Genomic DNA, 27,500 nt, shown 5'->3' with positions numbered 1-27,500 from the left:
TCTTTTGTAGTCACTCTTAGCTCTTGCCTTGGTGGCTGTATCTTTCAAGTTCGTTTTATATTTTTTACTCTTTGTATTTTTAAATTCTATAAACTTTAAAAGTTTTTCTGGTATACACCGTGGTGTTTTTTGCGTAACCCTGGGTTTCTCCAAGGCAATGTATTCAAAACCAGTTGTTAGATAGTCTACTACTCTATCATTATTGACAGTTAAATATGGATGATATTTTCGCTCCTTAAATAAAACCTCAAACTCTGGAAACTTCTTATAAAGCTTTATCATCCACTGCATATTCTTATGATAATTTACATCAGCTAAGTTGAGAAAATACAAACGTTTTCGATGTCCAGAAACAGGATCGACAGCAGAACTCACTTCAGGATTATCCAGCACACACTCTTTGTTACTTATTCTCTGCCTATTATTGATTAACGAATTTATATAATCATAACTACTAGTATTTTCCTCAGCTACATCTTTTTGAGTGGGTTGCATTTTTTCCAATTCTTTTTGTCCCTTTTTTTCAATAAAAGGAGCGTCATTTATTTCATTCATATTACCACTAGGTAATGACAAGTCCAGTTCAGCATCTCTCATGGTATCCTCCAAAGCCATGTCAGACAAATCAAAATACAATGAATGAGAGGATAAGGGGCAGTTGCGAACCCGCTTTCCGAATCCTCAACACGTCCACTGAGTGCGGTGGTCGAAAGAATAGTGAACATTAGAAAATAACACTCATGGCCAAGGTATCTCGTCAACACAGAATAAGAAAAAGTTGCGCCGAAGAAACTTCGGCGCAATCGAGTTTTCTGTACAGCCGCTACAGCGTATAATCAAGGCCACCGAAAGTAGATCTATCTTTCGGTGGTCTCACTATAATGCTGTATGAGCCGCGGCCCATGAAACTTTAACCACGGCACAGTGATGGCCTATCCTATATCGTTGACATAAGCACGATTATGGCTAAATTCAACCTTAAATAAATTCAAAACTACCGAGGCTAGAGAGCTGGAATTTGGTATGTTTGATGATTGGAGGGTGGATGATAAACAAACCAATTTGCAGGCCTCTAGCCTCAGCAGTTTATAAGATCTGAGGGCGGACAGAAAAAATGAGGACAAACAGTTTTCTCTTCGGAACACTAAAAACCCGTGGTGGGGAAAAGAGCCTAATTCACCCTTTCGTGACTTAGCAAAGCAAAACAAAATCTACGTTAAAAGTAAGGTCACGAATTATTTACGTGCAATTATTACAATATATATATATATATATATATATATATATATATATATATATATATACATATATATACACATGGTATATGTATATATATATGTGTGAGTGTGTGTATATATATATATATATATATATATATATATATATATATATATATATATATATATAATAATATATATATATATATATATATATATATATATATATATATATATATATATATATATATATGTATATAAGGCTTGGAATAAGTTAAAACAGAATCCTCTGGTTGCCTCATTGTGAAGTCATTTGTGAGCTAAGAGGGTTCAAGCTAGACCCTCTAAAGCTGCCGTCCCCTTCTACCTTCACGGAGTGAGTGTTGACATTAGAAGAGTCAATAAGGTCATTTTTCTCAGCTCTCTTCATAGAAGAAGCTTATTCTTTTAGGGAGGCTTATTCTCATTCCTGAGCTGTACTGGACGCCTCTCTCTTCTTAGCTGAGTTCGTAGATCAGACAATTCATGCGGTTTACTGACTGCTAATATCGTAGCAGTATGTACATTGAGCTTTCGCCTTTTAGTTTTCTGTAAAAGAAAACTACTAAGATGCCTTTGTCGGTCTGTCGCACTTTTTCTGTCCGCCCTCAGATCTTAAAAACTACTGAGGCTAGAGAGCTGCAAACTGGTATGTTGATCATCCACCCTCCAATCATCAAACATACCGAACTGCAGCCCTCTATCCTCAGTAGTTTTTATTTTATTTAAGGTTAAAGTTAGTCATGATCGTGCGTCTGGCAACGCTATAGGACATGCCATCACCGGGCCGTGGTTGAAAGTTTCATGGGCCGCGGCTCATACAGTATTAAACGCTGTACAGAAAACTCGATTGCGCCGAAGAAACTTCGGCGCATTATTTACTTTTTTTATAAAGGTATTGATAAAGGTAGTATATTTTGGTATGAACAAAGGTGGTATATATCCTTGGAGCTTAAAGATTATACGATTATCTTAATGTTTCAATGCGAGAAATGTTTACTAAACTCACTGAAATGTAAAGTTTATACTGTTACTCTCCATCACAAAAGTTATTTACTTTACCAAAAATTTTGGTAAACGTAGTCACTGTTAACCAGATTACATACAATTATGTTGTGACTCAAAAAAATGCAAATCTAATTTTTAGACTATACCTTTTGATGATCATAAATGGTTACTACTTTCTTACTGCACAGCCTTATTCTTCGACGATAAAAAAAAAAGTCAGTTACATAAATAAACGACTGAATTGCTGGTTTTGGAAAATTATATAGAGCTAACTTCTAAGATATACAATAATTGTGTGTTCTCCCTATTCTCGTTACTTCTTTAGCTACTAACACGGCATTTGTTTATCTATTTTCATGTAAATTGGCAGAAGAATAAAAGAGACAACACCATTTATTAAAATTCTGAAGTTGAGTGAATTTGATGTTAAACGACATTTGTACCTTAATGTTTGTGAATATAAAAAATGTCACGGTGTCTGTGACGAAAATTACTAAATAGCTACCTGTTTCAAATATACCAATAGACTGTCATGGTGGAAGTAGGTTTATATGGATTCTAAGTACAAGAACCTGAATTCGACAGGCATATGTACGACAGGGTCGGAACTAACTTATATCTCTCTTGATAGCCCAGTGACTGCTATCACTGAAAAGTCATCATTTCCCACACATTTTGGAATTCGACTCTGTCACACATATGACTGGCGAATTCAGGTTTTAGTTATCTGTACAAGAAAACTATTGAGATGGCTATTGGTCTGTACGTCCGCACCTTTTCAGATCTTAAAAGCTACCGAGGCTAGGGGCTGCAAATTGGTATGTTGATCATCCACCCTCCATTCATCAAACATAGGCTACCAAATTGCAGCCCTCTAGCCTCAGTAGTTTTTATTTTATTTAAGGTTAAAGTTAGCTATGGTCGTGCATCTGGCACCTACAACACAGGCCACCACCGGGCAGTGGCTGGAAGTTTCATGGACCACGGCTGAGAGTTTCATGTATATGTATGTATGTATAACATATATATATATATATATATATATATATATATATATATATATATATATATATATATATATATAAAAGTTTACAAGAAAGAATGAAGGAATGAAAAATTGTTGACCCAACATCCGCGTAAAGAAATGAAGTATGAATATTAAATGCCAATGAGGAAAAAATGTTTGCCAAGCTGAGACCCGCGCTTAGAGTTTCTAAGTCTGAGGAGGAAGGAAGAGTGGTAAATTGCGAGAACACTGACTGACTGATGTGGGAAATGCGATGGGCTGGATGAGCATGATTCTCCCAAGAGGACGGGGGTGAACAAAATAAAAGTAACTGTAGCATTGTTTGTGGTTCGGGAGTTATGGGAGGGTTGATGGTCGACAAGCTACTAATGGACCCTCTTGGAGGGCTATTGAATTCCTCTGGTCGGTGGCTCATCTTTGATAGAGCAGATTGTGAAACAAGGGGTTTCACGAAATCCTTGAAATTTTCAGGGGCTAGTACTAAACACGGCGAAACAGTAATTCATCTACACTGTTTCACCGTGTTTAGTACTAGCCCCTCTGGGATCAAATGTGTTTCACCGTGTTTACTACAAGCCCTCGGGGATCAAAGGTGTTTCTCCATGTTTAGTACTAGCCCCTCGAGTATCAAATGTGATCAAATGCACTTATAGGGACATTTGATCTCCGATGGGCTAGTACCAAACATGGCGAAACACATTTGATCCCGAGAGGCTAGTACTAAACTAGGCGAAACATGTAATGAATCACTGTTTCGCCGTGTTTAGTACTAGCCCCTCAGGGATCAAATGTTCTTAAGTGAATTGGTGCTTTCACGAATTCCCTGAAAATTTCAGAGACTTCGTGAAATCCCGGGTTTTACAGTCTTATTGTAGCATATATATATATATATATATATATATATATATATATATATATATATATATATATATATATATATATATATATATATATATACAGTATATATATATATATATATATATATATATATATGTGTGTGTGTGTGTGTGTGTGTGTGTGTGCTACAGTGTGACTGTGAAACCTGGTATTTCACGAAATGCCTGAAATTTTTCAGGGCGTATGTATACAGTATATATGTGCATATATATATATACATACATATATATATATGTGTGTCTGTGTGCGTATCACAAAACGAATGATTCATCACCTCTACATTTAAGTCACGCACTCCACTACTCTCCTGTTGTCAAAGTATTTACTCAAAAAAAAAAAAAAAAAAAAAATCAACTTCCTCCCGACGAAATAGAGAGAGTGGGTTTAATCTCTGAGGACCATAAACTGAAAACCTACTCATATGTATTCCTTTTGATTTCACAATAATGGAAACTCTCCGAGGCCACAGGCTGAGTTCTCTCGTATTCTCTCTGGGGAGCAATTTTCCATCAGGAGAAGAATCTCTATAATACAGCTCTGTTTGTCCTGAGAGACTGTGCTCTCAAAGGAAACTCTTTTTCCTCTAAAGGCAGCATTCTAAAGAACACTTAATTTCCTTCTACTAACTCTTTCCGACAGTGGGATCTCGTACCCAGCTTTAGGCTGTTATACACGTTCTTCTCCTTTAGGATTTCGACCTTCCGCCCCGCAGTGAATAGCATCTTCAACGGACTCTTCCAACTGAGATGACCACTCAGTCACACAGAATAATTGTATCATGTTTTAATTTGTGCGCTCCAAAGAGGTTTTACACGGAAATGAAAATAGTGATGGACTTCCCTCGTCGTGATCAAGCCACTGAGGAAAAAATAGAACTCTTCAAGGAGGAAATTCATTTCAAACGTCTGTTCTGCATAGCGATCTTATTAATGTTAACGTGTTTCGATCATTTACATATGTAAGATATTTTCTCATACTGATCTACGTTATAAGCAACGCTTACCATTCACTCAGATACAAATATCAAGCAAATATACACTAATTTATGTAACAGACATCTAGAAGCCATCAGTTCGAATAAAAATAACATTTCTCCCAATATTAACGGATTAAATGAGAGAGAGAGAGAGAGAGAGAGAGAGAGAGAGAGAGAGAGAGGAGAGAGAGAGAGAGAGAGAGAGAGAGAGAGAGAGAGATAACGATAATGAACATTTTCAGTAATTAATGTGGTCATCAGCCCCGAATAATTAAATCTTTGTTTCATCACGAATGTGTAACTTTCTGGAGAGTGTAGCCGGATGTTACGGTACAATAATATCAGCAGTAGTATCCGTGTATAAAATCTGTCTCACGGGTCCATCTGACAGCAGTAACAAAAAATAATCCTTCATATGTAACTCATTACTGTTCTCTCCACAACCTTTTAATAACTTCTACGACAAAAAGCAACAGAAAAAAAGATAAAAATGGCTAATTGTGCTTGATTGATGTTCCACGAATATTAAAGATAAATTTAGCAACCTTGTTTTTTGGGGGAGAGTGATCAGCGATTTTTTGTTCTAGAATCATTAATGGAATATTTTGATTTATAGTACGAGTTAACATGTCGTTAACCTCTACATTAAATGTCATTTTTGCTCAACTGTTATTACAGTTGATGCCACTATTCAGTAAAAGTACAGGTGTTTTCCAACTAAAATAGTGCCAAGGTCTGAGTTGGCCGGTTATTTTTCCTTTCTAACTTTAAGTGTTTCCTGGCTTATGCAATCCCTTTTCAACCTATGTCTTTAAGATATGGAATGGATATTTATAGAGAAATTTAATTACACCATTAACTTATGGTTCCAAATCGATTGCGGAAGAGGGGGGAAAAGCATTTATTTGGACAGGTGCAAATTATATTTTTTCTTAAGCTAAAGAACTATAATAGTGACATGCTGGCTGTGAAAAAGTGAAGCTACCTTATCAGTTGTACCTGATGGAAGGCTTCTTTTTTTAACTAAAACAAAAAATCTAATATGATCGTCTCTTTCCTGAAATAACGTACATATTTCATAATTATGAAATTACCTTTATTTTATCAATCATTAGACAAGGCCCTAAATCACGTCTCTCCGTCGTTTTTGGTACAAGATTCTTGCTTAAGGTAGCAGTCAAGCATCAATGATGCTGCATCATTCCCTTCTTCAAGCTCTTTTTGCAAGGAGCTTGGTGGATTACCCTCCGGCTTTACTTAATTTTTGCTTAGTATTGTGCTGTCTTCCTTTTTATCCTAAGTCCAACATCACTAACATCCCTGAATGATGTTTTTAGCCTTGTATGACAATTTCCTTGACTTCAGCTTTTTTTAATGATTTACGAAGGTACCATAATTATTTACTATCAACAATTCTACTGCTAACACATACAATGTTGCTATTTTACAATTAGTATTTTATTTTGTCATTTTATTACATGCTGCATAGGTTTATGGCTTTGTTCTGGCAATGTTCTGAAAATGGCACTACAGTTCGTAAAGAAAGTTACTTCACATAAGAATTTGAAACACTAAGACAAATTTTCTTTACCTCCAGTATCAGGGTTTCAAGCAAGATACTTTTCTCTCTAAGACTTTATATTGAAATGAGTCTAAAGCAGAGCTGCTGACATGATCTGAGGAACCAAAGGCAGAGGAATTGTGTATGTGAACGTCATGAAATTTAAGTTTTGCGTCTAGTCTCCTGATCCATATGGCAACCAACACTGGAAATCCGTCAATCTTCATGTTATCTCGAGCTGATAAGAAAAGTCTGTCCGGGTTTTGCAAATGTTTGGGTTATATACTTGATCAGTGGTCCATAGTCAGGGACATTTAGTGAGCTAATAATTATGTTTTTAGTAATGTATATCTAGAAAACCGTGGAATTTGGTTTTATTTTGAAGGGAAAGTAAAGATGATTATCGTAAACTATAAAATTACCTGAAATGAGCGCTCTCGTTAAGTTCAGGACAGTCTGTCAGAAATTGTAGTTCATTTCATTGTCAGGGAAACCATCAAATGTCAAAACCGGAAATCAGCGTAACTTTGACGCTTTATGGAGGCAGGCATAACATGATACAGAGACAAAGTTTTGAATGGAGATAAAATATCATCCGGTTAGGTTATTGGAATGTTTCTGAAAGTCACCATGAGTTTATTGATTTCACAGGAATAACACAATAATTTGAAAATTAAACTGTGGTACATAATTCAGCCTAATATTTGGTGAACAAATTTGAAACCATGATATTTGGGAAGAGTTCATCTCATATGATTCACTTCTTAGCTCATATGTAGAAGCCTATGTAAGACATTCGACTCGAAATAATATTTGGTCAATATTGCTTTTCCTAATACCTGTCATCCTGAGCCAGTTCTCACTTAATCTGCTATTTGCCCAACGAAAATCAAAAACTCTTGATAACCCAGTTGTCTAACATGAATAGCTCCGTACAGGATTTGCCACTATTTTTCATAAACATATGCTGGCTCACTCCTCCTTAACTAAGAACATTTGATTATTCTCCATACCCAGATTTAATTGTTCTAGTTTACTGGTAGTAATGTAATGTGGTGCCTGAATGTTAAATCTTCTCAATGGTTGCTGAGAAATTCATCATTAAACCCAAATACTGATACCGCAAATCTAGGCCCATGCTTTGCCATAGCCTGTTGTTTGAATATAGACTTGTTAAAAAATGTTTTAGCAATGCTTTTGGTCCACCATGAAACTTCCTGCACATGTCATAATCTAGAGGACAGAGGCTACTCAATATACGTGCCGCCATGTAAACCAATCATTCTGATGGCGTGCAGAATAATATTCTGGAGCTTTGGTTGTTTTTAATCATTACCAGAGAAAGCTGCTACTTTAAGAAATATGACTGAGGAGTATTAAGATAAAACTCACGCTATAGTTATCCACTCTTCCAGACTTAAAATGAAGTACAGTAGGTGCTTCCTTTAATAGAGATTTAGAATGGAACAGCAAATGTGGCAGTCAGTGGGGTCTTAGGCTGGACCTTGGCCAAGCTAAGCCTTTATTGATCAGCTGATGATTCCATGCTCTAACCCCATGATTTGCTGTGCTCAGTGATTCTGGATATTTGATAATATTTTTTGGTTACAAACTAAACCACGTTTCATTGCTTGTAAGGCATTGTTTATGTTTAGAGATTATGAAATTAATGTGGCATACATGCTTCAATTTTTTCCCTCTAGCATGTCTGAAACATTCATGTACATGGATGTTAACTGCCTCCTTCGACAATTATTAGTTTTTCAAGCAAAATTGCTGGAAATGGTGATTTAGTATTTTACCATGAGTTAAGTTTAGCGGAGAACTTCCAACAATGTCTAAACTGTTCGTACCAAAGTCTTATTGTACAATACTTGGACTTACAGAGCATCAGATTCTACTACCCGTTCTGGTATCTCATTACGACATTAGCCGGTTCCGAAAGTCATTCATTCAATTTACTGCAAATTAATGAAACGGCCTTCCTAATATGGAAGGCAATGCTCGTGACTGTCAGGGACGATTTAGTACTATTTTAAAGCACTATGTAACTAGCTGTAGTTTTCTGACTTTGATCATTGTTTATGTACGCGCGTACATATCTATTTATTGATTCATATATATTTTAAACAGTCTGTTCCATGGAAGGCTATCACTGCCCAACAGTATGAAATTATACATTATTCATAATGGGAAATTATTTTGGTATCCTTGGAAAAAGATTATTCAAAAGATAATTTTATATGTCTTATCGTCACTTAGGTGAATCATGTATTCCATAGGTTAGTGTAACAGCTAAACTCGCAATAGCATAATTTGTCTGATATAGTATGCTAGAGATAATCGTAAAAACGTTTACCGAGTTGGTAAGTTTTGTAGTGTGCTGTAGTTGTTAAACTGTTTTGGTTATGAAACAGCAATAAGAGAATTTAATCGCAGGACAAAGGCAGCAACGTCACTTTGAATATGGCAGAAAAGTACCATTCTTATCAGACAAGATTGCGTTCGCTTCCTGGGGAAAAAAAAATATATATCCCAGAGAGGATGATCTCAAGAAAGCGGCGTAAATCGCTCTTTTATAATTTTGTTATGAATCTGATTCTCATTCTCCCTGATTTTGGATTATGCTATTATATTTTATAAACAGACACGTAGCCACTTCTTCCTCTCACCGTGTTTTAATGGAAAGTCGGCGCCTCTCAGAGTTGTTCCATATACCGCTACATCAAAGGAGAACAATATGACTTTTAAGGGACGATGAAATGATGAAAAGATTTCTGGATGCATTAATTTTTAAGCCACCTGGGAACTCACTAATTGGCAGTTGCCCCGCTGTTTAGCAAAACGTATTTTCTACATTTCAGCTTCAGCAAGATTCTCTATGCATTCTCTTTCATTACCGGTTTATATTTTAACCAGAAATTTCTGACTTCAAGCCACAAAATGTACAGAAATTATATATATATATATATATATATATATATATATATATATATATATATATATATATATATATATAATATATGTGTATGAAGATAAAAAAAAACACTATATGCACGTTGTAACCATATATTTCAGATACGTCTTCTGTGCCACTTTTCACTGGTAAAAGACTGACAAATATGTCACAAGAGTATATAAAAGGCATATGTAGGTGTGGCAGTACGACGTTGGCGGTAGGCAGTTGACCGTTAACCCGGGATGGATGGAAAATAAGTTATTCCCTTGTGTTTTGAGCCTCGTTATCTCCCGTCTGCGTCGAGTGTGGCGGGCGTATCCGCTAGGACACCTGCTTGAGAAAAGACCTGAGGATTAACTCGTCGGTGTAATCCGATTTCCAGTGTCCTCTTGACAGGCTCATATTGTTGGTTTGTTTGATGATGGCAGATTCCAGAATCTTCCTTGTGTAAGGGCAACTACTTTTGAAAACCAACTCGGCCCTACTTCAATTTATGGTATGGCTTTTATCCCTAATGCGTACGGAAATTCCCGAACTATCTAAAGCATATCGTACTGAGCTTTTGTGCTCTATTAATCTTTGCGAGATGGATCTACCAGTCTCCCCAATGTAAATCTTATTACAGTTAATGCATGGTAGCCTATCTTATAAATACTGGCATCTGCTTCTTTTTAGTTTTCTGTCCATCCGCACTTTTGCTGTCCGCCCTCAGATCTTAAAAATCACTGAAGCTAGAGGGCTGCAAATTGGTATGTTGATCATCCACCCTCCAGTCATCAAACTTACCAAATTGCAGGCCTCAAACCTCAGTAGTTCTTATTCTATTTAAGGTTAAAGTTAGACATAATCGTGCGTCTGGCACCATTATAGGTACCAAAAACACAGGCCACCACCGGACTGTGGCTGAGTTTCATGGGCCGTGGCTGAAGCCACCACTGGACCGTTTCATACAGCATTATACGCTGTACAGATAACTCGATTGCACCGAGGAAACTGTGGCGTATTTTTTAATTTTTTAACTTGAGTACACGTTAATAAGTGAACTTCCGATGGCTTTGGGTTAATGAAAAGTAAATGGGTGGTTAAATTTGAGGTGTTCTTTATCCAATTCGCTCTGCCATAGAAATAATACCCGAAGGGAATTACAACTGATGAGTGACAGCCACCTGGTGGCCTAGAACCACTGACAGTAAATATCTCTGACTTCAGTGGCAAGTCCTCTTACCACTTGACTGTCAAGAGAGGTATAAGTTGCTACTGACTCTACTGTACACATCCCCGTCAATTGCAGGCATTTGTACTTACTGTCGGCAACAAACTATCCCCACCATGTCAGCCGACCGGTATGTTTGAAACAGGTAGCAATATGAATTTTCAATACATCTCCGTGATATTTTGTATACACAAACAATAAGATATATATATATATATATATATATATATATATATATATATATATATATATATATATATATGTGTGTGTGTGTGTGTGTGTGTGTGTGTGTGTATTACACTACAAGTATTGTTTTACATCAAAATCACTATACCTCGGTAATAAATTACACCCAAGGGGCATTGTAACTAATAAATACTTCATGATCAGTGGAATTCAAACCACTGCCTGGTTTTGAAGCATCGGTAGATAGTGACTTTGACCACTAAGTCACGATGCATGGTGAACTGGATATGAAAGGATATTTTTGGCTTAATATATGTAAATATTAAAAATTTCAGTGTGACAAAAATTCACACACACACACACATATATATATATATGTATATATATATATATGTATATGTGTGTGTAAATGTACATAAATACATACATGTGTGTGAATTTTTGTTCTTAGAACACCGATAACGAATTTTATAGATGCTTTTGAAAGTATGTGATACCACAGCAGCTCTCTCATTCTTGGTTTTAGGAATACATCATCCATGGCTGGCAGTAATGTGATTCAGTATTAAAAATAAGCCTCCAGAAAAAGGATAAACACAACCATTTCCAAAAATTAATTGTTCCACCAACAATACCATCTCTTTCTGTGGCACTTACCCTTGCTTCCATTTCACCTAGCACAGCTGCCTAGCCAAACATTCAGATTCTCCCATAAAACTGTCTTTTTCAAGCTCATTCTTTTCCATTCATAGACCATTTACGCTCACTATCACAACTTATAATCCTGTTACCTCCATAATTACAACGACTGAACCAACACATCTGTACTTTTTGACCCAACCCTAGGATCTTCATAGCACTAGAAATGCTATGCTTTCCTTAGTTTTCCTCCTTTCATAAAACCTCAAGCAAAAAGGCTCATTGTACTTCACATCCCTGCAAACACGATGCCTGAACACTCAGCCTTCTCTCCTTAAGAAAATTACCTCTTATACATTCTTCTCTTCTGCCTGACATCCACGATCATTCAAAACACCAAGACTTTGGAATTTATTTCCTCCAATTTAACTTCATTTTCTTTTATTATATTCAGCAAACCTATTTATATTTAGTACTTCATTTATATTAAATGTCAAAGTGAACGGTTTGTGGTAAATGTCAAGGGGATCTGAAAACGCCCAGCCTAATTATTTTGAGCGTAGTAATATTTCTAAATTATTTCCAGATGAATGCTTTTAAACTGAACCCAGTGACCTTTCTATTTACATTTATTTAGCCCAAATATTTTCATAGTTTTAAATATTTAATATGTTATTGTATAATATTGATAAGGTTTTTTTTACAGGTTCAATACCACAATGAAAATGAACTGCTCATTAATATTACACTTTAACTTTACATGTAGCAGTGCCTGTTTATTTTCTCTGAATGCTGTGTTGTCATATCCATTTCATGCACTCTTTTTGTGTCTTTAATAAGTCCCTAATGGGCAATTATGTTAAAATTATGTAAAGCGGACTACACTTGCCTAGAAAAACACATTCTTTACAATATGGAGACATATTAACTCAACATATATGTACTTGCGTGTACATAACTATTTCTTATTCAATAGATAAAAAAATTCTTGAAAAGTTTCGTGATGAAGTACTAATATATATACTGTATATATATACATACATACATATATACAGGTATATATATATATATATATATATATATATATATATATATATATATATATATATATATATATATATATATATATATATATATATATATATATATATATATATAGATAGATATTACTTCGTCAATGAAAACTTTTTAAAGATTTACATTATATATATGCATGTATTTGTGAGTTAGTATATCACAGATTTGTCTTGATGTTTTTGTACTTATCAATATCAAGCCACAAGTAAAACTATCCATTGACAACCCTTACGCCAATGGGGAATTATATATAATGAGTGCACCTATCCTGGCCATGATTTGAACAAATGACAATAATTTTGGTGTATTAGTGACAGAAGGTTTATGTGCTGAACCATCAAGGAATACGAAAATTGTTTTAGTCTGTTGTTCATATTCTTGTCTAATTCAGAATACTTCCGCTCGAAACCCGCCTATCTCAACATTGATAGTTCAGGACTAATGTGTGTGTGTGTGTGTGTGTGTGTGTAGTAGTATGCTGGTATATTTACACACGGCATTTTCTTAAACTTCCAAATGTTAAGCCACAAAAAACAATGCTGAATCATGTCTGGCTTGCTGTTCTCATATATGATTCCCTTGAAGTGTGAGTTATTCCCGAGATTTAATGAACTTGATTTCAGTAATTTATTTGTGGCCTGAGATTTAAAACACGCACACATACATACATACATACACACACACACACACACACACACACACATATATATATATATATATATATATATATATATATATATATATATATATATATATATATATAATAATGTGTGTGTGTGTGTGTGTGTGTGTGTGTGTGTGTGTGTGTGTGTGTGTGTGTGCATTTTGGCATATTTTCTCTTATGCAATTTTTACTGAAGTCAATGGCATTGTTCGCAGATACTATCTTCTTATCAAAACTTTGAATAAGTCTATACTTCTTCTTTTCCTCTTTTGGCTATGGCAAGCCTCTCAAGAATAAAAAAACATTACTCAAGATTCTTTCCAATTACTTTTCCTTTTTCTAGTTAATGGACCACTTACCCACCTCCCGATAGTATCATCAGGACTGGATAAGCAACTGACATACAAGATTTTTATTACTGTATGTCGATGTTTGAATTTCAAACATGACATCATGGGGATGCTGAATTTCTATTGGGCAGCGGGTCTCATTCTTTCGCTGCCAGTCTGGGCAGCAGCAGGAGCATTCCTGGTGTTCCGTAGGACTCATCCTACACCACAGCGTGCAGACAAAGGTGTGGGCAAGGGTGTGATTCCCATCTCCGGGCGATAATCTTGATTTGCTTCATTGTCAGTAGTCGCGTCCAGGGTTGTTCTGTCACTTGTGGCTCCCTTGGGAGTCTCATAGAGTTACTGTGGTTTCCCTGAAGAAGGGAGGATGAAGTCCGTGTTCCTCTGTATATCTAATGCAGGAGGTTGTTTGATTTATACTCACAGCTTCTGTTATTTGCAATCTGTGGAACCAGGATTCTCAATGCATGGTCTAAACTTACACTAATAGAATTATTAGAAAACACAGATTGTGTATTGAGAATCCCGGTTCCAAAGATTGCAAATAGCAGAAGCTGTGAGTATAAATAAACAATGGCCTGCATTAAACATGCAGAGGAACACGGACTTCATCCTTCCTTCTTCATGAAACCACAGGATATCCGTTGGACTCCTAAGGGCGACGAGAGCGACAGACACCCCTGGACACAACTTCTGACAACAGAGCAAATCAAGACTATTGGCCAGAGATGGGTATCACGCCCTTACCACGCCCTTGGCTGCAAGCCGCGTCATAGGACGCATCCTAAAGAGCACCAGGAATACCCATGCTACAGCACAGACTGTCATCGAGAGAATGTGACCTGCTGACCAATAGAAATTCAGTACCCCAATGATGATATTTTTGAAATTCAACTGTCTGCATGCAGTAATAATACCTTGCAAGTCTATTTGCAATCCAATCCTGGTGACGCCGCAGAGAGGTGGGGAAACGGTCCATCGACTAGAAAAAGTAAATGTAAGGACTCTTGAATAATTTTCCCTTAATCCTTAGAAGCTTGCCAGAAGAGAAAAAGACGTATAGACTGATTCAAAGTCTTAATAGGAAGATAGTAACAGTGAACAATGTTATTAACTTCAATAGAAATTGCACATATATGCATACATACATACATACATATATATATATATATATATATATATATATATATATATATATATATATATATATATATATATATATATATATATATATATATATATATATATATGTACTGTGTATATATATATAATATATATACATACATACATACATATATATATATATATATATATATATATATATATATATATATATATATATATATACTTCCAAAGACAACTTCCTACATTTTCATTCCACGTCCGTCTTGGAGCAGGCTGTAGAATACGTTCTACTATTAGGAGTGTGGTTTTGCCTGTTGTGAAATAAAAAATTCATTTGACCTCAGTCTGTTGTGTGATTCTTTTCAAATTCATATGCTTTTACACGAATCTTAATTAATTCTATTAGCGTGTTTTTGGAAAAGAGTTAATCCAGCTGTCTATTCTCAAAGATATTCCTTAAAAATCCCAGGAAATCGTCAATAAGTACCTTTGTGAATAATGAAGTTACGTCAAAACTCACTAGGGTGGATTCATTATTGACCTGTACATTAATTAGTGTCAGACAATGCATTAAAAGCGGCAATAAAGACATTTTATGTTCACAATAAAGGAACTTTAAAACAAAATAACTGCTTGTACTGCCACATGATAAGAAGTTTTTGGTATATTCCCAATCAACTTGAGAATTTTGGAGTTAAAGGAGCATTTAAGAATAATAAAACAATGAAACATGTACTCATAAAGAACTCTTCCGACAGTACTAAAGCATGTGTATACCAGATTCTATGTAAGTCTTGTGATAATTTTTATACTGGTTAAACTAAAAAATCATTGGAGAAGAGAAAAGAGTAGTTGAAAAGATGTGGAAGAAATGCACAGGTGAACAGTAAAAATCTGTGTACATGGCAGTGAAATCAATCATATAATCAACTAAGCAGGAGCAAAAAAGACTGTTTATTCCAAAAAGGCACTAGACAGAAACAGGATTGAGTCGAGTTTTACATAAGAAAGCTTCGGCAAGAACATGAATACAATATAAGTCATGGCGTGTACAAACTTGGACTATTCATCTAAAAAGAAATGTACAAGGAATTTAATTTTAAGGAAGGAACTTGAAAGACTGGGGAAAAAAGGGATGCAGGGTTCCCGAGGATTGTAAAATTTGACCTGTCACTAATGAGGGTAGGACCCCTCGTACAAACACCTGTCAGGTGCAAATACTTGTTTTCCAGCCGTTGGTATATTCGTATGTATAGTCCCGCAAGCATGATTATTATGAATTTCTCCCACTTTGTATCATTCCCCTGAATATGACCCAACAAAAAAAACAGCACCAATAGGATCTACAGCCATCTTTCATTTCTTCCCGGTGGCGGTTGATATAAAAAATCACGTTTAATAGTTATCATACACGATCAAAAGTTCATGGAAAGGAGTTCTAATTGTATACATTTATTCAAGAGCCGACGTTTCACATCGCTTTTTGCATTTTCAATGCTGCAAAAGCGGTTAAAAACAATAAATACTTGTATATATAATGTGAAAGGTATATACAAAATTTATTTCTCACCTTATTTATATCTTAGGCAGACCAGAAAATAAAAAAGAACAAAAAGGGGAAGACAAATAACAGCAAAGTGGCACAGAACACCTACCCATATTGGTAGTGAAGGCTAGACTGACGTAAAGGACAACATAAATGAAAAAGAACACGGGGTTAAAAAAAGAAAATAAAAACATTAAGCAAGCTGAGTTGACGATGATTGGTTGTTGAGCGTTGGAATGGTCAGTTTGATCATTATGGAGTTATCATGTATATAAATATATATATATATATATATATATATATATATATATATATATATATATATATATATATATGTGTGTGTGTGTGTGTGTGTGTGTGTGTGTATACAGTATATACATCAGACAACACTTAAACCTTAGCATACCAGTAGGCAATGTGAATTTAGTACATTAATAACACCAACACAAATGACCTGTTCCTCTAGCAGCATGGATTTCATGTTCAATACCTACACTTATTTGAACATTTGTTTAAGGGTTTATAGCAAGCTCATGAAAGCGTATTATGGCAAGCTCATGAAAGCGTATTGTGGCTGATGAACAGAATTTACTTCACAGCATAATTACCTTAAGGAAATCTGATAATATGATGGTATAAAGCAAGATATATTCATCGACATAGAAAAAAAAACTTGCTTTTAGGTCTTCATAATCGTAGAATAAAGGTTTCTCCTTTTTACTGATTTCCCCGTGATATTTCAATTAGCTAATTGTTTACAGTATAATTCAGTTATAATAAAATGTAAACACTAAAATCTTAGAAGTTTGCAAATCATTATTAGTGTTGACAGACATCAACACTATTAAAAATAACTGCCATATTTAAGGTAATATTTAATTTGATAATTAAGCTGATGGATAACAAGATAGCATATGATTATACAGCGGAGTTTTATTGAGACTTCCAGCGAGGAATGAGGGCCTAATTAACTTAGCTCATTGTTATCTCCTACCCAGGCTCTTTTTTCCATTTTTCTTCACAACTGCCCGACTGTTGGGAGTTTTTCATAATTCCTCTGTTTATCTTCCCCTTCTCTTGCGACTATTCTTGTTCCTCTTAATTACATTTCCTGTGTTTTTGTATGCTTACGTGTAAGTGGTCATCAAATTATAAGGAGATTATTCAACAGATAATATGTTTTTAGTCTATAGTGCAAACATGGTATATATGCTTTTGGGGGAGGAAAATGTTATTGAACTGAATATAGAATTTAGGCCAAAGGCCAAGCACTGGGACCTATGAGGTCATTCAGCTCTGAAACGGAAATTGACTTCCTTCTTCTAGAACCATTTAAACTTTAATCCTACCGATTCACGAATCAGCATCAGTTATTTTTTAGTGGTTCTTTCTGTTGCCTTCCCTCCCTCATTAAATCTCTTGGCACTGCTCTCCCATGCTCTTTAGCTGAAGGATTGGCAGTTTTGACAGGAATGTTAAAAACATTTCCAACTCTTCTTGAAACTGATGACGATAAACCTTTCACAACAACAGCCATTTGTGAAGTTACATGGAATGAGGCAAAACCCACAAATCTTGGCCGATTTTTCCTTTTACGTATTTCTGTCCACAACTTTAATCCTTTCATACTGATTCCCTTTTCGTATTTCAATTTTGCAACACACGCATATTTGCCTTTTTGTCGATTGTGACAAGACGCCATAAACTCTCAGGAAAGTTAGTTAATCCCTGGAACACCTTTGTTTAATTCCCAAACCGATTTCCATAACCAGACTCCTTATCTTAGCCCTTTCCTTTTGCTGGACGTAAGTTGGTCTAGTTTATGCACTGAGATACCATACACTTATGGATGACTTTAGATGACTTTAAGGCTATGACTGATCTTTGAAGTGTGACCATCACCTTCCATCTTATGCCCAACAGTGGTGGAAGCAACTGAGGGAACAATTGAAATTCTGTTTGTCATTCCAATTTTCTATTCCAGTGTTATTACGTCTAATAGCAGGGAATTGCCCCCAAATGATCTCTTTCCACCAGTGATAGGGTGTTGAATAACTCTTCATGCTCATTGTAGAGCTGCAACTTTATCATCAAGAATATGAATAATATCGAAAGCACCAGCGATTATCACTGCATGTATAACTACCTGCAGTAGTTATACCATTCACGCTTATTGTAGAGCTGCAACTTTAGCATCAAGATTATGAATAATTTGAAAGCACCAGCAATTATCACTGCAGGTAGCTATACCGTTGATAATATTCGCGTAAAGGTGAATAAGGATAAAACTCTCCTCTGGTACCAAAGTTACACCCACTGGATGTTCCCTAATCAACCCATTACATACCCTTGCAAACACATCCCAAATGCCCGTCGCTCACTATACCCCTTTTATTTGTCTTTCTTATTACTTGCCCAAAGAAAACTCAAATTCATGCATTTTGGTTATCAAGGATAAAGGTCATCATAAATAGTCTTATGAAAATGGTGAAAGTCGGATTTCCATTGCTATACTGTGTTATCAAGGTGCTCCAATTGGTTGATCCGACTGCTTTTCAGACGGGGTGGATTGAAGATGGCTGTTCAATAAGTGCTTCTCCCCTGGGACAAGCAAAGGTTGCTCCTGGTTTTGTATAGCTCATGCCCGCAATATCTGCGCAGGGGCAGATGGCAGCTACATCCTTTGTTGCTTCAAAATTCTGTCATGTTACTGAATAACCATAACCTTACATGCTGACTCATGAAAAGTGGGTTCAGATAAAAACCAGTTATCAGCTGACACGATCTCTCTCTTGCCACTGTTAACATTGTCATACAACTTCAGTTCTTTCTCAGTTGTCTATATAAATAACTTCTCGGTTATCATCTACATGTTGGTTCAAATCTTTTATTTTCCATCAGGGAAAAGGTGGGGTATACAATTTAGCATGTGTGCCTATGTAGCATGCCTGTTTTTACGGTAGCAGGTACGAAGTCAGTAGGGGACACAAGAAATATTTTGCCGGCTGTTTATATTTCTTTCCCTTATTATTTCTGCATCTCTACTATTTTGAAAAGCACCATTTTACTTGTTTTTTAATATGCTTTGTTAATCAGCTGCTGGGGTATACCATTGGTGCAGTAAATCATAATCTTGAACATATAATCTTTTTTTTTTGGGTTGTTTGATATTTAAAATGTTATACTTATTTAACGGTGAGTAATGATGTCCTTCCTTATCCCCTATTAAAACATACGACTTTTGCAGGTGTTGAAGAGCATCATTTCCGTACGGAATATTAGTTTCAGTGAAAAGTATAAGAACAGTCCCCTTATAGTGACGAGTTTAGTAACACGTTTCAGCTGGTCTTAGAGGAAAATGACAAACACTTATATTGTTTTCCGTTATGTTCCACTATCGTTAGTTTACACCAACACTTTTCAGAAGAACTTGAATGTGATCATTTCCTCCTGCTGAAGAGTTTTTTCTCAAAGCAATTTCACTCTCTTTGTCTGAATCCGTTGTGGTTTTAGTACATCATCAAAGTTTTCTTTAAGATTACTTTTCAGGAAATTCTTGAATATTTCCGAAAAGGTGTTGGTACGTTCTTGTCCCAGTACAGCAATCATCTTGTCTTTATCACGCTCAGGCAGCTGAGATGACAACATAACGAGTACCATATTTGTAACAATGTTTTTTCGTCGTGACATGCCGGTGGCCAGTAGTAAAGTCACGAGAAAAGAAGTCAGAGAAAAAAGTCACAATTTTGGCTAAGAAAAAAAAGTCACTAGGAAAAAGTCACAATTTATGGTGGCAATTAAAACTATTAAAGTAATAAAACAGAAAATATTTTGGGATCTTTCCTAGATAGTGACCCCTAAGAGTTTTCGGGGGTCGTTATCTAGGACTAATATTTCTTGGGGGTCATTATCTTTGTGATGTTTACAGTCTTTTGTTTATGTTTTTATGGCAATCCCCCAACAGGCTTGCACTAAACACGCCGCAAAGGTGGACACATACCGGGTTAAAACCCTTGGTTGTCACTATCTAGCAAAGATTAATGTGACTTTCTTTCCTGTGACTTTTTTCTGTGAATTTTTTTACCTGGATTCGACATGCCATACCCATACGAGTCGAGATTCGTCATTTCATGAATTAAACTGATCTAAGTACACTCATCCATCATCTATCTAGATATCTGGTTCCACAGCCTGTTTTTTCCCCCTCTTAATATATCATTAACATAAGCTACCTTAAATTTCTTCACAATTTAAATCCTTCAACTTCCTCACTTTAAAAATCTCGTGAGTATTTTAAACTGCATACCAGCTCATTCTTATTCTCATCAGTAATCTACGCAGCCGTTCTACTTTCTGGAAATGAACTCATTGCCTTTCTGTTGTGACCTCTCTTCTTATGCCTTCTAACCAACGGACTTTGCAGCATCCTTCGTCTGTAAGCGCGTAAACCTGAATCAGAGTTTGTTTATCATCTAGCCCTTGCTTGGATGAGTTGGCCATGACATTCTCTACTATAGTAATATGACTTAAGAGTATTTGTATATACTACTTTTCAGTGATCAAATCATTCAGCTACAGGAGCCTTTATTACTCTTAAATTTACTCTGTACAGCTTAATATTTTTTTCTACTCAAAAAACGTCGAGCATGAATATTACTAAATGCATACACCTTCAAAATAATTGTCAAGGACCACTTTTTTCTTTATCAGCACGGCTTGATGGTAACAAGAAAATATATCTACAACTACTAATAGTATTTGTAATCTGTATAATATTTTGCTAGTCTGGACAACTCTGCAAGAGCACAACCTGCTATAACTCTAGTGTTTGGAGAGAAAATTTTCCTTTTAATGAATTTTTTCTTTGTAACTTTACGGTGTGTATACGATTGTTGATTTCATTTTCTAAAAACTCGTCAGTATTTGTGGTTATAATTTTATAAGTCTGTTTTGAATTTCACAGTTAATTTTTGTTAAATTACAGCTGCTTTGCCGTTACTTCAAAAATGACTTTATATTCAGTCCCATCTACAATGTTTAGTGATGTCGGACCCAAAAGTATTTGGGTGGGTAAAATACAAGGACTGTCTCTTCTTGGAGGTCCACCAATTTTCGCCATGCAATTTAAATGTGGTATCATAAAATTATTACATATATTTCTTTTGACCTTTCACTGAAAAAGTGATGTTATACTGATTCAGTCAGTCTTACACCCACCAGTCTCTTCCACCCATTGGTAATTATTGACACTTCCTGGTAAACTCACGTACAAGCTTTGCCTTTGCTTTTCTTTGGGTGCATTAACTTTTTTAATGACTAATGCACTGATGCGCCACTCAAAGTCAAGAAAATACTGACACCAGTTACGGCGGCATGTCTCCCCATCTGTAAAAACTCCTTCTAACCCTTGATTTGAACAATCATCAGTTTTCTAACTTGTATTTACTGAACAGTGCTGAAATAGCCATGGAAAAAAATTGAGTTTTTGGCATGTTGAAGGCAAAAACAAAACAATCTAACAGGCGTATAGTCACATAACCTGTAGTTAATAGGGCTTCCCGCGGTAATGAACTTTCCGTTACTCTTTCAGAACTTAGACGCTCTTCATGATCACCTGGCTCTGATCTACCCGGGCATGAAGGCTCCCTCCTTCAGATGCACTGAGAGGGCTGACGATGGCGCCCTTATCCTCCATTATTACTCCGATCGACCAGGTCTGGAGTACATCGTAATAGGCATAGTTAAGGTAAGTACATAATCCCTTATAATCTTCCACTCTCTCTCTGGCTTACAGTAACAAATAATCATTAACATTCAAACTAACCGAGAATTTCTTTATTCTAATTTACAGCATTTTTTAATCACTGTATAAAAGTAAGTTCATCACAAAATAGTCCACACCTTGTATATTTCACCGTTTTGCGGTAAGATTGCAGCGCTACTTCGTCAGAACTCAGGCTTCATAGATATATTTTTATACAAAAAAAAACAAAAGCACACATCCCGATCGTAACGTTATATATATATATATATATATATATATATATATATATATATATATATATATATATATATATATATATATATATATATACGAGTGTGTGTGTGTGTGTAAAGACAAGATACAGCACCAAACCGAGAGAATACATAAAGTAATAGTAAGTATCAACAAGAAAAATGTATGGCTTAAAAACTGACTGAATGGGCTCCTCCCAGAGAACACTAATACGAAGCACTTAATATTATTAACTAGGTTGTCCCTTGACGTGCGCCTATGAATATCTGAAGGAACTCATAGACTTTCGACCGAGAATCCCTCGGTGACGCCGACAATTAGAGCATCATACGGGCGATACCGGTGACGTCATGATCGGAGGCGACTGCTTGTTTAACCTCGTGGAATTCATCGTTGGGGAAGATTCTTCATCTGCAGGAAATAGGTCTCGCGTCTTGGGGACATCATGTGGCAAGTCATGTAGCAGGCTGGGTCGAAACCATGTCGAGATTTGGATAAGGCTACAAGCCTTCTCCAAACTGATGAAACGTGTATTCACATCTGGAGTTTTAGAGACACCACAGCTTCCGGGCCGTAATTCCTCACTCTTATTCGTAGGGTGGGCTTTTTGACCTCCGCCACTACAAGGGTCCATTAAGTAGACTGTTCTTCGTCTTTCTACATTTACTGGTAATTAGGCAGATTGAGACATCTGCCTCGCAAACAGTTCAGTATGATACTGAGCAAAGTCAACTACACCTGTATCGGTGTTAACATGCAGTTATACAAACACATTCTAACTTCGATCATGGGGTGAAACATTTGACACACAATACACAAGTATACGAACACATGATCCTTCAACAGGATAACAGAATATCGGTTTACTAACAAAAATGTACGACAATGTCAATACCCTTGAATTTGATAAACATCATACTGGAAAAAATGGCACCTTCGGTTTAGAGAATCGTGTTTAGGTTTGCAAAAGTCGGCAGAACATTAGCTCCGAGTACCCGCTCACTCTATCTTTGTCTCTTCACTACGTTATAATAGGAACGAATTCAACAGTATCCTATTTCCATCATGATTGTCATTTTCAGTTATGATTATTATACCTTTTATATATACATATATACACCAGTGTTTATGCATTACACATGGATCATTAATTATAGTAAAATCTGAAATCTAACATAAGAGCCCGGTTAATAGTCTGGTGGAGTTCTGGGAATATGTATCAGAATTTGAAAGAAATAGCATAAGGTGTTAATGGCAAACTCACTCTTTCTACCCCATACGGATGCAAGTCCCACCAGGAAAACAAAAATATCTTTTAAAATCCAATTAACTAAACCTTACAACCAAGGGGAATTATAATTGACAAATGCTTTGTCGCCAGTGGGATTCGAACCGCTGCCAGGTTTAGAAACAACGATGTTCAATGTCTATTGACCACCAAGTCATCACGAGAAGTATAGTCGATGCAGACTATGTGGAACATATTACTGTCGAATTCAGGTTTTCTACTTAGAATCAATATCATCAATATCATGGGAGCTGATTGATAAGTTTGCAGCACGTGGCTAATTATGAATTTTTGTCACATACACACGCACCTGATATTTTCCATATATTCACAAATACTGAGACACAAATACCGTTAAATATCCAGTTCACTGTACATCAGAAATACCTTGCACCACAAGGGGAATTGTTAACAGTGTTTGTGATAAAAAGTCATAATTACCCTCGCGTTACAACCTGTCTTATCAACTATCATGGCAGAGGTGAGCTGATATGGATTCTAAGCGGAAAACCTGAATTCAGCAGGCGCATTTAGTACAACAGGGTCAGAATCAACTTATACCTCTCTTGATGGCTCAGTAGTCAAATGTTACTGTACATGGTGTTTTAGATTCTAAAACAGGCAACGGTTTGAATCCCACTCATGACGAAGCACTTATCAATTAAAAGTCCACCTGGGTGTAATGTATTCTGAGGTAGTGTGAAATGGATATTAAACGATATATATATATATATATATATATATATATATATATATATATATATATATATATATATATATATATATATACATATACATACATACATACAGACACACATATATATATATATATATATTATATATATATATGTGTGTGTGTGTGTATAAATATTATATGATTGTATGTGTGAGTACTACTAATGATGTCTTTCATTTAGAAAGGTGAAGGGTTATTTCAGCACATTCAGGAACGTAGCCTCGCCTAAATACATTTATTCATTTCGCTCATGTGACCCTCGAATTGTGCGTGATATACGATGCTTGTTGTTAAATCTCTCTAATCATCACTGGGCGTAATATTACTCAGAAAGGTATAGAGACGGATGCGGCGAAGTTTCCCATCCTCTTTAATGCCGTGAATGTTTCATTTCTCCTGAAATAACTGCGTACCTTGGGCACCAGGTGCGAGAGTTGCGTTTCTTCTCGGAAATAAAAAGGCCGGTGTGTCAATCGTATTATTAACTGACGAAGCATTGGGTTGGTTCCATTGTTGTTGTATCTGGTTATTTGGATGTTCGCTTGCATTTGGCGTTGTGAGGCCTTTTCAAGTGGAGTGATTTCCTAATTTTCTGTGATAAATAGATGTTACCTCGTTTTTTGCTCCGTCGTTTCCTTTGTTTTGGAGCTGGAGGCTTTTCTCGCATTTTAAAGTTGTTTTGACTCGTAATCCCTTATTTAATACTTGAGGGGGCTTTCGTATTAAATCTGAATTTCATTTTAATGTAATAAAAATTGTCGGTAGGGTTTCGGCCTTACAGTTATTAACAACAATAGATCAATGACCATTTTGGTAATAAATAATACTGGTTCTGATTGCTATACGTTAGTTCAGCTTTCTTGAATATTTCATCAACTGCTGTATCATTTCCAGAAACCAAGAACAGAATAATGATTTTATTTGACAAGGCACTACTCTCATTTTTTTTGTCCTTTTACACTTCAAGATACCTGGAACGGGCAATTACCATTTACCTCACCGGATGCTCCGGGGAAATTTCTCTTTACATTTGATTCATACGCAAGCTACTTTCCTAATGATTCACAGACGTATCATCAAAAATACCTGTATAATCAGCCACCCAAGCTGACACCACTCACGCGTAATAAGCTGACGCCCATTAACTGACGGAACACAGGGGACTGACTTGTCGACAAAGGCGCTTCAGTGCACAATCCTCTTTGGCGAAATTTGTTTTGTTCCTTTCCTTTTCACGTTCATACCTTGTTCTGCTTTCTGAAGTTCATTAGAATACTCAAAAACAGTTCTGGCCTTCATACTTACGAAAATCTCGAAAAATTAAAAACAAGTGTAGTTCATAAAAAAAAAAGTCTTGGTACTTGACAAAATTCAGTGCAGCATTTGGGAAGGAGAAAGTTTGAATTTCTAAGCATGTTTCCATTTTGGAATGCTTTCATTAATGGCGTTTAGAATTATAAACAGAGTGCCAAAACTAATGCTACAATCAATTCATGCACTTACATTCTCCTTACTCTTTCCAAGATTAGCAACTACAGGATCGGTATAAGACAATGAACATAATATACTCTATAATCATGATAGTTTATATTAGCCATTACCTTTCCTACATGTAATATAATCTTATTACATATCCTACTAATGCAATACGGGAAAATTGCCCATGGACTTTCTAAAATCTTTGGACAAATAAGTATAAAAGAGACATTTTATCCATATGTAATGGAGTACAGTTATCGGGAATAGCAACACTTCAGTATACTTAAACGGCACCCTTTTTGCTCTTTTAAATATGTTCATATGCATAACTTTTATCATCAATTGCAATAACCATTTATAATCAGATCAGCCTTCAGCTCTTGCTCTTTCGACATTAGCTGAATTCCTCAGAAAACATGCATTGATTGTATGACTTGCCTCGTCTGACAGAATGCAGTGCTGCAGAACCCGATATTTTACATAAGCTTTTTCCCACCGATGAGTCTCGTTTTAATGATACTGTAAGAACGATTTCAAGAGACTTTGAGATGTAGCGGTGCGGGACACCGTTTTTGTGTTTAATGGCTGTTCTTACTCACAAATTGATGGTATGGCTATGGCCTCTCCACTCGGTCCCATCTTTCTGGGTATCTTCATGCGGTAGCTGGAAGAGCACATAAATTCTTCGTTGGGAAAGTCGGTAGAGTTGTGGACTAGCCGTCACTAGGCTCGAGTTCGAGTCTCCGGCCGGCTAGTGAAGAGTTAGAGGAATTTATTTCTGGTGATAGAAATTCATTTCGCTATAATGTGGTTCGGATTCCACAATAAGCTGTAGGTCCTGCCGCTGGCAACCAGTTAGTTCTTAGCCATGTTAAGTCTAATCCTTCGGGCCAGCCCCAGGAGAGCTGTTAATCAGCTCAGTGGTCTGGTAAAACCAAGGTATACTTAACTTTTTTTTGGAAGAGCACATTTTATAAGCGGTATGTAGACGACACGTTCGCACTTCTTAGGAGTTAGTTTGACGCTGACAGATTTTTAATTTTCATTAACTCATTTCAACCGAATATCAAATTCACGATTGAACACCAGACCAACAGTTATATTTTTCAGGTATTTTCAGCTTCAAAGAACCTCCAATCGTCATCTTTTAACAATTAATGATAAGTCTCTCGTTTCTTTATTGTCACACCTCGTGTGTGTGTGTGTGTGTGTGTGTGTGTATATATATATATACATATATATATATATATATATATATATATATATATATATATATATATATATATATATATATATATATATATGTATATATATATGTATATGTAGAATCTACTGTCACTTTCGTTTGGATACATTCGGCTTCGTAGTTACAAGCATATCAAAAAAAGCGCGAAGAATTCGAGAAGTTAAGAGGGCATTGTGGCTATTAGAATTACATATATATATATATATATATATATATATATATATATATATATATGTATATGTATATATGTA

General features: G+C 35.8%; 2 protein-coding genes across 3 annotated transcripts in view; one reads left to right on the top strand and one right to left on the bottom strand.

The window, feature by feature from the left end:
• The window catches only part of Gycalpha99B (guanylate cyclase 1 soluble subunit alpha 2), a 1,063,824-nt gene that overhangs the window by 742,743 nt on the left and 293,581 nt on the right, over positions 1-27,500 (bottom strand). The gene's annotated exons all lie outside the window — the stretch shown is intronic.
• Gycbeta100B (guanylate cyclase soluble subunit beta-1-like) overlaps positions 1-27,500 on the top strand; it is a 527,150-nt gene that overhangs the window by 284,747 nt on the left and 214,903 nt on the right. For both annotated transcript variants that reach the window (XM_067098555.1, XM_067098556.1), the window contains exon 5: positions 22,075-22,230. In XM_067098555.1, coding sequence (XP_066954656.1) covers positions 22,075-22,230 — 156 coding nt within the window. The remainder of the gene's footprint in view (positions 1-22,074; positions 22,231-27,500) is intronic.

Source organism: Macrobrachium rosenbergii, chromosome 55, assembly GCF_040412425.1.
Source record: "Macrobrachium rosenbergii isolate ZJJX-2024 chromosome 55, ASM4041242v1, whole genome shotgun sequence".
Taxonomy (NCBI): domain Eukaryota; kingdom Metazoa; phylum Arthropoda; class Malacostraca; order Decapoda; family Palaemonidae; genus Macrobrachium; species Macrobrachium rosenbergii.
The sequence above is the reverse complement of the archived record's forward strand: the minus strand, read 5'-3'. Positions and strand labels throughout refer to the sequence as shown.